General features: G+C 38.4%; 2 protein-coding genes across 4 annotated transcripts in view; both read left to right on the forward strand.

Annotated features, from left to right (window-relative positions):
* The first annotated feature begins 6,129 nt into the window (after positions 1-6,129).
* Positions 6,130-12,593, forward strand: CMTR2 (cap methyltransferase 2). Of its 3 annotated transcripts, none has more exons than XM_006091206.3 (2): positions 6,130-6,269; positions 9,084-12,593. In XM_006091206.3, the coding sequence occupies exon 2, from the start codon at positions 9,103-9,105 to the stop codon at positions 11,401-11,403; it is 2,301 nt and encodes a 766-aa protein (XP_006091268.1). In that variant the 5' UTR covers positions 6,130-6,269; positions 9,084-9,102; the 3' UTR covers positions 11,404-12,593. The 3 variants fall into 3 exon arrangements, with proteins under 3 accessions (XP_006091268.1, XP_006091267.1, XP_023611828.1); XM_006091205.3 differs by lacking the exon at positions 6,130-6,269 and adding an exon at positions 6,420-6,543; XM_023756060.1 differs by lacking the exon at positions 6,130-6,269 and adding an exon at positions 6,565-6,825.
* The window catches only part of HYDIN (HYDIN, axonemal central pair apparatus protein), a 330,325-nt gene continuing 320,712 nt past the window's right edge, over positions 6,414-16,026 (forward strand). The window contains exon 1 of the mRNA XM_023756097.1: positions 6,414-6,543. The gene's annotated coding sequence lies outside the window, so the exon portion shown is untranslated. The remainder of the gene's footprint in view (positions 6,544-16,026) is intronic.

Below are 16,026 nucleotides of genomic sequence, written 5' to 3' on the forward strand. Positions count from 1 at the left end.
GGCAGAAAGCGGGTACATCTGACAGCTTCTCAGTGGCCGAGACAGACAATTGGGTCTTCTCTTGTTTCCCTCTCTTCTCCTTACTCTCCCTCCCTCTTTTCCTCTCCTGCTCTATTAAGAATTTTGAATAGAAAAAGAAACAGCAAAAGAAGGACATCTCAGAAAAGAGGGTTTGGATTTAGCACCTTGTCTTCCAGAAAATAACAGACATTTTTTAGGAGCAGCGAACATTGATCAGATCGTGGCTAAATGCAGGAACCTGTATTAAGCGCTTTACAGTCACGTGGGAGTTCTCAGTGCCACCCTGGGAGGTCTTCCTTGCCCAAGGTCACAAGCTGGTAGATGGAGGTTTTAAGCCAGGGACTCCGGTGCCAGAGCTGATGTAGTTCAGCTCTTCAAAGAGAGAAGCCGTATTGATCTCAAGGAAGGTCAGAGTTAGGTGAGCTGTTAAGAAGAAGAATCCCCAGGGCCAGGGCTTTAACAACCTTTGGTATCGATTTTACTTCTAAATTAAGTATCATAATGACTGTAAATAATAAGTGATAATAAAGTACTTACTTAACAGTTTGCAGGGTTGAGCGTTACTATAGTTTTTTTTTTGCACCTGAACTTCAGCCAGATATTGATTTCCAACTCCCTCCTGGATATTTCCACTTGGCAATTCCACTGTCATGCCTAATGCTATAAGAACCAAACTGAGCTATTTCCTTCCTTCTTTTTTTTAAAAAAAATTAATATATTGATTTTATAGAGAGAGGAAAGGAGAAAGGGAGAGGTAGAGAGGGAAGGGGAGGAGAAAGAGAAAAAGAGAGAGAGAGAGAGAGAGAGAGAGAGAGAGAGAGAAGCATCAATTTGTTGTTCCACTTACTTGTGCATTCATTGGTTGACCCCTGTGTGTGCCCTGACCAGGGATTGAACCCACAACCTTGGCTTATAGGAACGACACTCTAGCTACTCGGTCAGGGCTTCCTTCCTTCTTGACCATTTCCTATTGCAGCGGATTCTGGCTTCCATGGTCTTCTATACTCTGGCTCTTCGCTTCCTGCCATGGACTGAATCGTGTCCTCTTAAAATGTGGAAGCCCTACGCCGCAGTGTGATGGCATTTTGGAGACCGGGCCTTTAGGAGATAATTAGGCTTATGAAGAGACCTCTCACCAGGAACTAAATCTGCCAGCACCTTGGTCTTGGACTTTCCAGGCTCCAGAATGGTGAGAAACACAGTTTTGTTGTTTAAGTCACCCAGTCCATGGGAGTTTGTTACATTTGTTTGAACTAAATGTAACATTTAGTTTGAGCTAAGACACTACCTATATAGCATTTCAATCAAATTAACCTTTTGTCCTTTTTCTGCAGTGACCCTTCTTGTCTTTTTTTGCCCATGTTATTTTCTTGAGCTAGGCGGCTACTCTCCCTCCCTAAATAACATAAACCTGTTAAGACAAAAATTAAAGTCTCTTTCCCTCATCTTTTTCCCACTAATTTCCCCCTTTTCTAGATTCCTACCACATTTAATCTGTATCACACAACATAGCCCTTAGTTATGTAATCTTATTTATTTTTAAGCATCTTGTGCCTGCAATGAAATGATTAATGCTTCAAGGATGGGCCGTGTATTGTATTCTATTCCACATGTCAGTGTTTCTTAACCTTTTTTAAAAAAAAATATCTGGACTCATCTCACAGTAATATTCATTCTCCCTTAAACTCTTAAATTTAAAATTTTTTTTTATTTTGGTCATTTTAACCTGGGAGAAAAAAAAGAAGTGATTTAAAGTAAAAAAAACATATATTTTAGGCTGGCATATTATTAATGCTTGTATTATCAATCTTGTTTTAAAAGTTTATTTTAACTATAATCTTTAAGGATATTTATAACATAAAAATACATTTTGACTTTTCCCCATTTAGTCAGTGACTCTGCTTCATTAACTTTAGATTAACTATGCAAGAAAAAACATGAATTGCTAGAAAATAAATTTTAAGAAAGAAATTTCATATTGAGTCCTGAATGTATCTTAAGATGCAGAATGAAGTTAACTAGTAACTGTGTGTTACAGGACCAAAAATAGACGAGAACTGCTTTCATGACCTGATGTTTAGAATTCTTGCAATTATTCTAAAAATTAAATTATTTGTATTAATAATTTTTGCTTAGTCTGTAAACAGTATGAAAAGAGATTTCAGGCTGCTGTTTTCAAGCATTTTCCCACAAATGCCACAATGTAGATGCTCTACCCAATAGTTGAATAGACAAGTTAGTTATCATTTTTACTATATCTTCTTTTTTTAATATGTTTTTTAAAATTGATTTTTAGAAACAAAGGAAGAGAAAGTGAGAGAGGGATAGAAACATCAATGATGAGAGAGAATCATTGATCGGCTGCCTTCTGCATCCTCCACGCTGGGGAACGAGTCCAAGACCTGGGCATATGCTCTGACCAGGAATCGAATTCTGACCCCCTGGTTCATTGGTCAACGCTCAACCACTGAGCCACGCTGGCCGGGCTATACCATTGGTGTGTGTGTGTGTGTTTTATAACATTGTTTTTAACACCTTAAAGTGCTGTATGAGAATTTTCATCAAAATGCATTTTAAAGATCTGGTGAAGATTATCAGGAGGGAAACTGAAAGAATTATTATCAGGTTGATAACCTTGGTTGACTTCTGAAACTTCAACATTGGTGTTTTCTTAGTTTCCTGCCTTTGAACAATGATGCATTCTACGTGGCAAGAAGAGAGTAAGTGGAACACTATGTGCCAAAGAATAGGAAAAATTTGAGATTGTGTAACGGTCAAAACCAAGCCTGATGGTGACCACTAACTCAGGTAAGTGGGTCGCGTGGGCCACGAGAACTTTCACTTGGCCTCCAGCAAGTTCAATGCTCTTCACGTAAAGCCCTCTCAGAGGCTCTGTTTCCTTGTTAGCGGGAAATACTACATACACATTGTATGTATGTATGTATGTTATGTTTAACCGGAGAGATTCCATTCTTGCCTTTTGTGATATGAATCTCTATTTCCCCCCAATATTTTACTGTGAAAAATTTCAACAGAGAAAAGCTGAATTACATAGCGAACAGCCACGTGTTCACCACCTAGATTCTACAGTTATGAACATTTTGCGGTTACTTTATCATTGATCCATCCCCTCTATCCATCCATCAATGCATTTTATGTATGATGCTTTTCAAAGTAAGGTGCACACATCAATATACTTGTCTTCTACACTTCATTGTGCACAGAGTTCAATATTTGTTTAAGGTTCTTTTTTTGAAGGTAAAATTTATTTTGAATGAAATGCTCAAATGTTAATTATATCTTTTAATGAGTTTTGACATACACACATATCTCTACCCTAAATCCCCTGTCAGGATACTTAACATTTCCGTCACCCAAGAAAACTCCCTCTGGGTTTTTGGAACTACAATTTGCACATTGTCATCTCACAGAATCTGTCTGAAGATGTAAATTAGGGACTCAGCAAGTAGACTGGTGATAAATGACCACAGAAGCAGTTGAGTTTCTGTTTGCTTGACAGAGAAATATGATCAGAGCAGAGGCTGAGGAGCGAGCAGGTTGTTTTAATTTCTGTATGCTGCTAACGTTCTCATTGTCATGCTAGTTGAGTATAAAGAACATTCAGGAACTGGAAAGAATAATTGTAGCTAGCTTCCACTCAGATACTATGTAAGTGAACCCTAGCTAGTTTAGCTCAGTGGATGGAGCGTCAGCCTGCAGACTGAAGGGTCTCAGGTTCGATTCCGGTCCAGGGCACATGCCCAGGTTGCGGCCTCAATCCCCAGTAGGGGGTGTGCAGGAGGCAGCCAATCAATGATTCTCTCTCATCATTGATGTTCCTATCTCTCTCTCCCTTCCTCCCTGAAATCAATAAAAATATATTTAAAAAATATGTAAGTAAAAGTTGATACAAAATGCATTCACAGAATGCATTTTTATCCGAATTGCAAATATATTAATGCAGGGTTTGGTTGTGTTCTTTCAACTCTTTAAAGTTTCAGATACTAATTCTATTCATTCAAAAGAATTGAAAAAAAAGGGGGGGGGCAACAAACCTGTGAATTTGGAAGATCTTGGAATACCTTTTTCTTCCAATCAGCTACCAATCAGTTGCTCCTCATACTCTACAACACTAATATCTTTCATCTTTTTCATCTTAGCCAGTCTATTGTGTATCTCATTATGGGTTTAATTTACATTTCCCCAAAGACTAATAAAGTTGAACATCTTTTCATATTTTATCAGCCTTTTGGATCTCATTTTTTTGAAGTGTTTCCATTGGGAAAATTTATTTTCTTGTAGGAGTTTTTTCACTTGTGGAGTTATGTACTCTGGATACAAGTCTTTTGTCATACATATGTACATTATTATAAACTAGAGGTACAGTGCACAAAAATTTGTGCACTCAGGGGGGTCCCTCAGCCCAGCCTATGCCCTCTCGCAGTCCGGGACTGCTCAGGGGATGTCTGACTGATGGCTTAGGTCTGCTCCCCAGGGGATTGGGCCTAAGCTGGCAGTGAGACATCCCTCTGGCAGCCCAGGAGCCCTTGAGGGATGTCTGACAATGGAGGGAGCAGGCCCAAGCCGCTAGTTGGACATCCTTAACGCTGCTGTGGAGGCGGGAGAGGCTCCTGCCACCACCACTGCACGGGCCAGCCACGAGCCAGCTTCTGGCTGTGCAGCGCTCCCTCTGTGGGAGTGCACTGACCACCAGGGGGCAGCTCTTGGATTGAGCATCTGCCCCTGGTGGTCAGTGTGTGTCATAGCGACCGGTCATTCCGCTGTTAGGGTCAATTTCCATATTACCCTTTTATTGTATAGGATATCTTCTCCCACTTATAGGTTGCCTTTCACTCTCAATGATCAATAGATGTTCTTAATTTTAACATAGCTCAATTTATGTATTTTTCTTTTATTAGTGCTATTTCTTCCCTGTTATAAACTTTTTGCCTGCTTCTAGGTCACAAAGGTGTTTTCTGCTAAAAGAGTAATTATTTGACTTTTAAAGTATAGATTGACAATCCAAGTGAACTGTATTTTTGTTTATGATGTGAGGTAAGAGTTCAAATAAAGTTTTTTTTATGTGGATTTCCAAATGACCTAGCACCATTTTTTGAAAAGACATTTTTTTCCCTCTTCATAGATGCATGTCCTGGAAGACTTGTAAAATTATATTTTACATATTTAAAATTTACATAAGATGGTTCAAACTCTACACACAGTTCTATAGTCTCCTATTTTTACACAATACTGTTGATGCATATAGGCTATTAATGACTGCATAGTATTCCATTATATGGATGTACCTACCATTAGAATTTAATTAATTACCTTAAAGTAGACATTTAGAGTTTCCAATTTTTTATTGTTGATATTAAGGTGCTGAAATAAACATTTTGTTCAAAGTGAGTGCCAGTTGTTTACTAAAGATAAATTGCTAGGTGTGAGAATTGCTGGATTAAAATGTAAGGCCATTTAAAAGTTTGCCTTCTGTAAGGTTTATAACAATTTTTACTCCCACTACAGTATTTAAAATTGTTTCTTCATATCCTCACCAACTATGGTTATTATCGATTATTTAAAATCTTTGCTAAATTGGGTGAAAACATTGTTTTCATTTCCAATTCTTTTTTAAAAATATTTTGTATGTCCTTTTTAAACACCTTTATATGTTCTTATTGACTATTTGTTCTTATTGGCTATTCCTATTTTGGATGGCCTGTTCACATCTTTGCCCATTTTTCCTGAAGTTGTCTTTTTCTTATTGATTTATAAACATATGCATACATATCGACTATATGATGGTACAGCTTCATTTGAAGGATAAAGCATTTCAAAATAAAAGCAATAAAAAATTTAACAAAATAATAACAGTATTATCTAGCAGTTTCCCCAGTTTGGCTTTTAATCTCATATTGTCTAAAAGACACCAGTATTAACTCAACCTGTACTAAACTAACTTCTGCAGAAAGCCTCTGGGGTCCGGGGCCAGGTGGGCGGAGCCAACGTGTCCGGACGGGTTTGCCCCGCCCTCTTTACCGAGGGGGCGGGACCAAAGGGCGCTCTGTTTGCGCGCGCAGCATTCGTTGCCATAGACGCTGTGGGGAAAGAGGCTGGAGCTTCCCGCCATTGTAGCCCGAGGAGAGGCAAAAACTAGCAAACCGGGGCCTCCGCACCGCGAGAATCGCCGGCGTGCGTAACGTTGACGTGTGACGTCATCCAGGCCCTGAGGCGCGTGCGCAGTCTGTGTACGTGAGTGGGGGGCGCCCTCGGGCCGCCGTCGGCGGGCGTTCGGTGGGGGCGTGGGCCTGGAGGTGGGTTTCCGCTCCAGGCGTCTGGAGGCGGGTCTGAGCCTCCTTTAGGGCCTCCTTCCCGGCCTCCCGGCGCCTCACCTCCTTCCCCCCGCCGTGGGGGTGTCCGTAGACCCGGAAGGAGCGGAAGTGGAGGATGGCCCCCTGGAGTGAGGAGAGCGTGTGAAGCGCCGCCTCTCTAGACTCAGGGCAGAGGTGGGCGTGAGCGAAGGTAATCCAGGCCAGGGTTCCACGCTCGGGCCGTCCTTGATATTCCACCGGGTGAGGCCGGGGCTGGGACTGTGGTTCCCCCAGGTCAGGGACAGGTCACCTAAATGGAGCTTGGGACTCACTCCACCAGCTGAAGGAAGAGCGAGGGTGCCCCTGGCCCAGAGTGAAGCGCTGGATCCGCAGTAGCGATTACTTTCACTATTGCTGGCCGGAGGAGTTGTTGGCAGAAACACTTCTAAAACTTCGTGTTAATTGGAGGGGTAACAACTGTTGATGAATTCATGTGAGTTTTGTCTTAGGTCCAAGAACTTGGCAAGTCTTCCTTTTGCGGTTTTGGGCAGGGAGTACACGACTTCCTGCTGGAGTCTGCAAAATAAGAATGGTAATACTGACCCTTCAGGCAGAATTATGATGCCACAAAGCTCTCCAGAGAGCGCTTGATGAGAGGGATAGAGGAACACTTACTTGTTCTTTATATTATTTAAACCACATGCTTTTTTGGTCATACATTGATGTGCTGGAGTGAAGGTGAAGTGCATTATTATGATTTATATTCAGAATCTAATCAGAGGAGTGCCTTTTGTGCTAAATATCCATTCTTTTTTTTTTTTTTAAACGTAACTTATTGAGTGCTTTAGTGTACTAAGCCCTGTTCTAAACTTGGGATGATAAATGAGTAAGCACACTGCAGAAAGAAAAGTGAAAGTAAATGCTAATAGATTAGTCTTCTGGATATTACTGTATGTATTGTGGCGCTAGCTCACCTTTATTTTCCATTTTAATCATGAAGCATTGACTTTTTGTGGGATGGTGATTGTCAATTTTTTCATATTTAACAAGTTTAGGTTCTTTTTGAAAATTTGTGTAGAATGCATTGGATATACTAAATAAATGCCGAACTCATGAACTAAATTATCTGTTCATTGACATCGTGCTAACAAGTACAGTTGACCCTTGACCCCCCAAAAAACTGAACTACTAATAATACTTGTTGAATGGAAGCCTTACTATAACATAAGCAGTTAACACTTATTTTGTATATTTTATGTATTATATATTGTATTTCTACAATAAAGTAGGCTAGAGAAGAAATAGTAAGAAAATAATAAAAGAAAATATATTTATAGTATTGATAGAAAACCCCCCCACATGTAAACGGACTTGTGCAGTTCCAACCCAGTGTTTAAGGGCCAGCTGTACCAGGTAATACTCAGTGCTCTATCTGCTGAAATTTAGAACTTCTCCAGCACTATGTCATTAAGCCATGCTTTTTTCTCTTATGTCCCTTTCCCTCTCAGGTGGACAGATGTTTTTGGTTTCTCAGGCAGTGTTAGAACACAGAATGTAGGGTGACTATTTGTGATTTGTATTCAGTAAAGATATTCTTCACTTTAAAGTTTTTCTATCGAAGCGTTTTAATTTTAATGGCAAGAAGAAATCATGTTTTTTAGTGTGAGCATGGAACTGTCTGACCAGATGAGGCAGGAATTTATAGTTTAGAAACATGCTAGGGTGAACTATAGGTCAGTATCAACGTTGAGTAGAAGGAGGCTAACCAGTCAAGTGTACATACCGTAAACAGTATAGTGATGAGTGTTAGTTGGTGACTTGTAAAGGTGACTTGATACCACCAGAGTGCATGTCTCAGCAAGAGAGTGAGACCTGGGCAGAGAACATATTTGGCAATTCTGCTTGGTTGATAAGTGGGTGGTAGCAAAAAGGCCTGGTATCAGGATCAGTATTGGATTCAGGTGCAGAATCCTCTCCTGGAAGAAAGAGATTTGGAGGAAGCTAAAACAAAAAAAGCTAAAAGTCAGTTGTTTGAACTTGATCAAATGATCAAATGTCATGTTTGGAGATGAATCTTAGTCAAAGTGTGTTTGGGGCTCTGTGAGTGGTATCTCGGCCATGAGTAGAGGAGAACTTCAGAGGGGAGCTAGAGGGATTACTATGGGAATAAGAGCTGCCATTTACTGATGAATCTTCTGTGGAATTTGCTTTGTGTATGCTAGCATATTTTATTCTCCTCTTAAAAAATGATACCTTGTCCGGCCGGTGTGGTTGAGCTTCAACCCATGAACCAAGAGAGCTCGCTGGTTCGATTCCCGTCCAGGGCATATGCTCGGGTTGCGGGCTTGCAGTAGAGGGCTTGCAGGAGGCAGCCAGTTGATGATGATGTTGTCTCGTTGATGTTTCTGTGTCTCTGTCCCTTTCCCTCTCTCTCTAAAAATCAATAAAAAATATTTAAAAAGTGATACCTCAATTTTTAAAATAAGAAACTGAGGCTCAAAGATGTAAAATAATTTGCCCAAGGCCACTTACTAAGCTGTAAGTGGCAGAGCTGGAATTTGAGCCCTGGTCTGTGGATATCGAAGCCTTTACTCTTTCTTTATTCCGAAGTGCCTCCTTATATAATTGAGTGTGATGACATTAGCCTTTCCATTTTATGCGATTTGTCATGTGTGTGATCCGATTTGCTGTGGATGACATTTCACTCACTTATAATTTTGATTCACTTAATTATGTGTTTTCTTTTTCTAGATTTTAATTTAATTTGAAAATGAGTGAGTGCAGAAAGCCAACCCTGGGTTCAAGTCCTGAGACATTCAGCCCAGATGTTGTTGCTGATATTTTTGAACTCTTTGCTAAGAACTTTTCTTATGGGAAGCCACTTAATAAAGAGTGGCAGTTACCAGATTCCAGTGAGATTTTCACCTGTGACCACACGGAATTTAATGTGTTCCTTGATTTGAAGAACTCCCTAAATGAAGTAAAAAACCTACTGAGTGATAAGAAACTGGATGAGTGGCATGAACACACTGCTTCCACTAATAAAGCTGGAAAAATAATTTCCTATGTGAGAAAATCTGTGAACGCTGAACTTTGTACTCAAGCATGGTGTAAGTTTCATGAAATTTTGTGCAGCTTCCCAGTTATTCCACAGGAAGCTTTTCAGAATGGAAAACTGAATTCTCTACACCTTTGCGAAGCTCCTGGAGCTTTTATAGCTAGTCTCAATCACTACTTAAAATCCCATCGATTCCCTTGTGAATGGAGTTGGGTAGCCAATACTCTGAATCCATACCATGAAGCAAATGACAATCTTACGATGATTATGGATGACCGACTTATTGCAAATACCTTGCGTTGGTGGTACTTTGGTCCAGATAACACTGGTGATATCATGACCTTGAAATATCTGACTGGACTTCAGAATTTCATAAGCAACATGGCCCCTGTTCACTTGATCACTGCAGATGGGAGTTTCGATTGCCAAGGAAACCCAGGTGAACAAGAAGCTTTAGTCTCTTCTTTGCAGTACTGTGAAGCAGTCACTGCTCTGACGACTCTCGGGAATGGTGGCTCTTTTGTTCTGAAGATGTTTACTTTGTTTGAACATTGTTCCATAAACCTGATGTACCTGCTCAACTGTTCCTTTGAGCAAGTCCATGTTTTCAAACCTGCTACAAGCAAGGCAGGAAACTCAGAAGTCTATGTGGTATGCCTCCACTATAAGGGGAGAGAGGTAATCCAGCCTCTCTTATCTAAGATGGTGCTGAACTTTGGAACTGAAATGACCAGGAAATCTCTCTTTCCCCATCATGTGATTCCTGCGTCTTTTCTTAAAAGGCATGAAGAATGTTGTGTGTTCTTTCACAAATACCAGCTAGAGACTATTTCTGAGAACATCCGTCTCTTTGAGAGCATGGGAAAGGAGGAACAAGCAAGACTGAATAATTTAAGGGACTGTGCTGTTCAATATTTCATGCAAAAGTTTCAATTAAAGCCTCTTTCCAGAAATAATTGGCTGGTAAAAAAATCTAATATTGGTTGTAGTACAAATACAAAATGGTTTGGGCAGAGGAACAGATATTTTAAAACCTATAATGAAAGGAAAATGCTAGAAACTCTTTCATGGAAAGATAAGGTGGCCAAAGGATACTTTAATAGTTGGGCCGAAGAACATGTTGCATATCATCCTGGGCAAAGTTCTCTTTTAGAAGGGACAGCTTCCAATCTCGAGTGTCATTCATGGCATATTTTAGAGGGAAAGAAACTGCCAAAAGTGAAGTGCTCTCCTTTTTGTGACGGTGACATTTTAAAGACTCTTAATGAAGCAATTGAAAAGTCATTAGGAGGAGCCTTGAATTTGGATTCCAAGTTCTGGCCAAAGCAGCAGAATTGTTGCTCTTGCCATGTTTTTTCTGAAGAACTGATCTTTTCTGAGTTGTTTAGCCTTGTCAAGTGCCTTCAGGATGGGCAGGTTGTACAACCCAGCAACCAAATAAAGTGCCTGCTTGTGGGTTTTCCAATTCTCCCTGATACCAAAATGCACATCCCATTGGAAGTTCAGCTCTTTGAATCGGCTGAGCTCATGACTTACACCTGTTCATTGCTTCATGACGGAGACCCAGTGTACCAGCGGTTATTTTTGGACTGCCTTCTACATTCATTACAGCAACTTAATACAGGGGATGTCATGATTTTGCCAGTACTTTCCTGTTTTACAAGGTTTATGGCTGGCTTGATCTTTGTACTCCACAGCTGTTTTAGGTTCATCACATTTTCTTGTCCCACATCCTCTGAGCCTCTGAAGATCTGTGCAGTCCTGTTATGTGTTGGTTACCGGGACCTTCCAAACCCAGTTTTCCAGTATCTGCAGAATATGAATGAATTGTTGAGTGCTTTGCTTACGTCTGATGCACCCGAGCAAGTTTTACAGTTTGTGCCAATGGAAGTTCTCCTTCAGGGGGCACTGCTTGATTTTTTGTGGGATTTGAATGCTGCCATTGCTAAAAGGCATTTGCATTTGATTATTCAAGGAGAGAGAGAAGAAATCATCAGCAGCCTTCAGTTATGAAATTGAACTTGTCTTTCTGAGATTTAACTTTATGGCTTCCTACAGTTTCCATTGTCATTGCATCCCTTTGCTATTAATTTACAACCTTTCATTTTGGGAAAGGCCAACTTTTGCATCATTTAAAGGCTCATTATTTCTGGAAAACCATCAGCTAGTACCCATCTCTAGGATATCCACAGGCATAGAGTTTTCGTTGTGGAATCTGAGTGCTGATATTCAACTTCAAACATGAGATGTGTGTATGTGCTTGAGGTGGACACACCCATAGTTGTTTAGTTGGTCTTATTTATCTGCTTAAGTTGTACCTGTGTGCCTTCATTCCGATTTTTTTCCAACTAAATTCCTCTCAATGGCTAATGCTGTTAATGAATTGATAGAGGTTTTAATGAAAGGAGGTGAATCACTGCTGAGCCTCACTGATTTCCTTTAACACTGACCATGTCAGTTACAGATTTGGGGAACTCATCTTGCCAGATTTCTTAATATGTGTCATACAACGCCATTGACCCAATGAAGCTACTGTGCTGTTTTATGAATATTTTACTAGCCACAACCACTCAACTAGCAAGGATATCAAGACAGCTTCAAGCCAAAGATCATGTTTATAACTGAAAAATTATTGTGTCTAATAATTCCCGAATCATGGAAAGCCTCAATTGACAATGGTGTTATAAATTTTAACTTCCAGGAAATAGTCCGTGAACTAAAAGATATTTTAAAATTGCAAAATAATGTTTATGATCTCATATTGGGAACACATGGATGTGATCAATACAGTAAATAATGAAAAAAAATGTAACACTTTCATAATGATGATTCAGCATTTAACATTAGTTAAATTAGTGTTTACAGTTTCTTTTTTCAGTATGAAAGTATCACTTTATCAAAAGTTTAATCATGAGATGGTTATTTTATCAGTTATGTTTGATTTCTTTTGAATTACATGTATTTGATAGTGTAACCAGGCTTCTCTGATAAACTACTAAGTGAATATTCATTACTTTGAAATTCCACAAAATGGAGAATATTTGTATTCTTACGTGTGCATTTTAGACATTTTGTTAGTTATATGAAAAATAGATGTATTATCTGATGTATTTGGTTGATAAATATTAATCTGAATTCTTTTCATGTTCTTTGCTATTTTGAGTTCCATCATGTATTCATGAATAAAGTCATTAGCAGAGAGATATTTGTGTTCGTCTTTTTTATAGAGAATCATGGGAGAAGTTAAAAATATAACTTGGAAACAGATTTTTTTTAAAGGAAGGTTTGAATGAGAGTTAATGTTCCTTCATTTCCTCTGATTTGTATTCATTAAAATTTAGTCCTTAATATTGTAATATTTATGGAAGCTCTACTTTGGGAAAGAAATTGAATACTTAAGAGGGAGGGGAGGGGATAGATTTAGTTCTTGTCAGGGAGGGTGTGGATGCCAGGAGGTAGATTTCTGGAAGAAATGTGATTTCCTACTGGACTTTATGGTAGCACTTCCAGTTGTATATATAATGACAGAAAATTGGTTACCAAGGGAGAGTTAAAACCTCTCTTGGAAAACCATTTTGTACTTAGTAATCTTTATGCCTTGGTTGGTTTGGGCCAACGTAATGACACAGTTTATTCTTACTTATTTTAGCTATTTGATTAGAATGAAGTTGAAACCCTATATCCAGGTTCTGGTATTAAAACTTTCTTTTAAGCTTCTCAAACAAGTATTGAATACTTAGGTTTTTAGCACTAACCTATACTGGAATATATATTATATTGGTGTATGCTAGAATGTATTTTGGTTTTCAACCCGGCTTTTGGGATCAGTTGCTGTTCATCTGATTTATTAGATTCATACTTAAAGGTGAGATATGACTTGAGGAAGATTCAAATTGAACTGGATGTAGGTGACAGGTACCAATGATTTATAGGAATTTCTTTTTGAGAAAAAGGAGAAAACACATGCTTTCCAAAAAATGAATGAGATAGTAGAGGACAAGTATGAGATGGTTCGTATAGTTTATCAAGATAGTTATTATTACTCTTTAAAAATTTTTTCGTAGAGATTTTTAATTGTGATGCTTTTTGAAAAGAATTTATAGCAGACGGAACATGTAAACTTCATAAATGTGTTTCTTAAAAAAGTTAGATGAGAAAGAGATCTTATAAATTTAATTTCTTTAATTCTAATCTTTGTTCCTTCTAGAAGAAAATCAGTTTTATATTTCAGTGGGGGATTTTACATATTATCCTAAAGTTACTTAAATATTTGAATGTGTTGAAAATACCTTTTCTGAAATAAATTTAAAATTAATGTGTGGACTTGACTCCATCTTTAAAATAGTTATTTTGTATAAAAAGATTTGTGTTGCCCTACCCTGTTTGGCTCAGTGGATAGAGCGTTGGACTGTGGACTGAAGGGTCCCAGGTTCAATTCCAGTCAAGGACACATGCCTGGGTTGTGGGCTGATCCCTAGTAGGGGGCATACAGCAGGCAGCCAATCAATGATTCTCTCTCATCATTGATGTTTCTATCTCTCCCTCTCCCTTCCGAAATCAATTAAAAAATAAATAAGATTTGTATTAATTTTTTTTTCTAATTCAAAGGTGTTGGAAAGAAAAGCAAGATTAAAATGTTAGGAGTGCTGAAAAAAACATGTTTTTTGACGGTTTTATTTTACTTTATGAGAATACCTGCCCTTTAAAAATATTTAAACCTTATTCTTTAATTGCAGGTGAGATTATTAATTGAAAAGTTTTAAAATTAGTTATAGTGCTTTGATGTGGGTATATGAAATCAGTAAATCCCTCATATTTTTAGAAATGAAAATGTTGATTATAAACCTAATCAAAATTTTATTTTCCATGGTTAAATACTTTCCATTGGTTTTTTTAAAAAAAGGGCAACACTAACATTTAGTGTATTTTTACTTTCTAAGGCGAAAGTAAGAAATAAGACATTTTTAGTTCTGTTTCAATTTTTTTAAAACATTTTAAAAACTTATTTGAGAGAGAGGAAGGGAGAGAGAAAGACATTGATTTGAGAGAAACCTCAATTGGTTGCCTCCCATATGAGCTCCAACCTGGGGATTGAACCTACAAACTAGATATGTGCCCTGATGGGGAATCCAACAGCAACCTTTTTGGTGTATGAGATGATGCTCCAATCAACTGAGCCACCTGGCCAGGGCAGTATAATTTTTTAATGAAGAAATCACTTTCAGCCTGGCCAGTGTGGCTCAGTGGTTGAGCATCAAACTATGAACCAGGAGGTTGTGGTTTGATTACTGGTCAGGGTACATGCCCGGGTTCTAGGCTTCATCCCCAGTGTGGGGTGTACAGGAGACAGCCAATTAATTATTCTCTCTCATCATTGATGTTTTGATCTTTCTCTCCCTCTTCCTCTCTCTGAAATCAATAAAAAATATTTTTTTTAAAAAGAAGTAACTTTCAAAACAAACTAGTGTGAAGCATGACATTGTTTACATTTTTACAAATCTTGTCTTTATAAGAGAAAACAGCCAGACTCAGATCTGTTTTTACATTTAATCTGTTGCAGTACATTGTTTTGTTTGAAGTGCTTAAGAAAACCTGGCCTCACATAGATATGTAGTTGGAAAAAGGAGGAGTATTTCAATAACCTTTACAGGTAATTATGGGTATTCTTTGATGCTACTCCAAAACTTGACAAGTGATAGTTTCTTAAAAGTTGGTGCAATGACAAATCTTAATCTATATCAATGAATTTTTTGTACTCTGTTACACTAAAATCCATTTTCTGTCTTGTACTTTGAGTTGACTACTTATGCACATGTAGTTTTGCAACACCATGAATTTGTTATTTGGAAAATACCAGTTCATTGAGTTATACAGATCTTGCAAATGTTGACACATTTGATTATATGGAATCAAAAAAGAAATCACATTATTTTTATGTTTTTATTTTTAATACTTTATTGATTTTTTTTTTTTACAGAGAAGAAGGGAGAGGGATAGAGAGTTAGAAACATCGATGAGAGAGAAACATCGATCAGCTGCCTCATGCACACCTCCTACTGGGGATGTGCCGGCAACCAAGGTACATGCCCTTGACTGGACTAGAACTTGGGACCCTTCAGTCCGCAGGCTGACGCTCTATCCACTGAACCAAACCAGTTAGGGCAAGTAATCACATTTTTAAACATCACTGTTGATCTCATCAGAAAAATCTAAGTATTGGGAAGCTGTCAAGCCTAGGGTGTTGAACAAAAATTTTCTAAAATTCTAATTTTCACTTGAATGCTTGAATTTTATCATGGCAACGAATACTGAAGGTTGTTGCCTGTGAATTGACAGCTCACTTTATTAATTTTTGAGAAAATATCTATCAAATATGCATGTCTGAATAACTAGAGTTTGGCTGCCAGTTGTTCTTTAAAGTAAAAATGCTATTCCATGAAAAATGTACAACTTATTTGCCACTCAGTCGCACATAGGACGACGGTATGCAGCAGAAGTGCATTCCCTGTACTTCCCATTTCTTCACTTAGAATATTAAAGACATGTACCAAGCGTCTCTGCTTAATCAAAGTAACCATTTTTACTATTGCATAAATGATATTCTTAAGTAGAAATGCCTCCCCCCCTCCACTACGA

Source organism: Myotis lucifugus, unplaced genomic scaffold (genome assembly GCF_000147115.1).
Source record: "Myotis lucifugus unplaced genomic scaffold, Myoluc2.0 scaffold_88, whole genome shotgun sequence".
Classification (NCBI taxonomy): domain Eukaryota; kingdom Metazoa; phylum Chordata; class Mammalia; order Chiroptera; family Vespertilionidae; genus Myotis; species Myotis lucifugus.

What these genes read in the sequence shown, in the direction of transcription:
- CMTR2 (XM_006091206.3), top strand. Translation starts at nt 9,103, where the DNA reads ATGAGTGAGTGCAGAAAGCCAACCCTGGGTTCAAGTCCTGAGACATTC.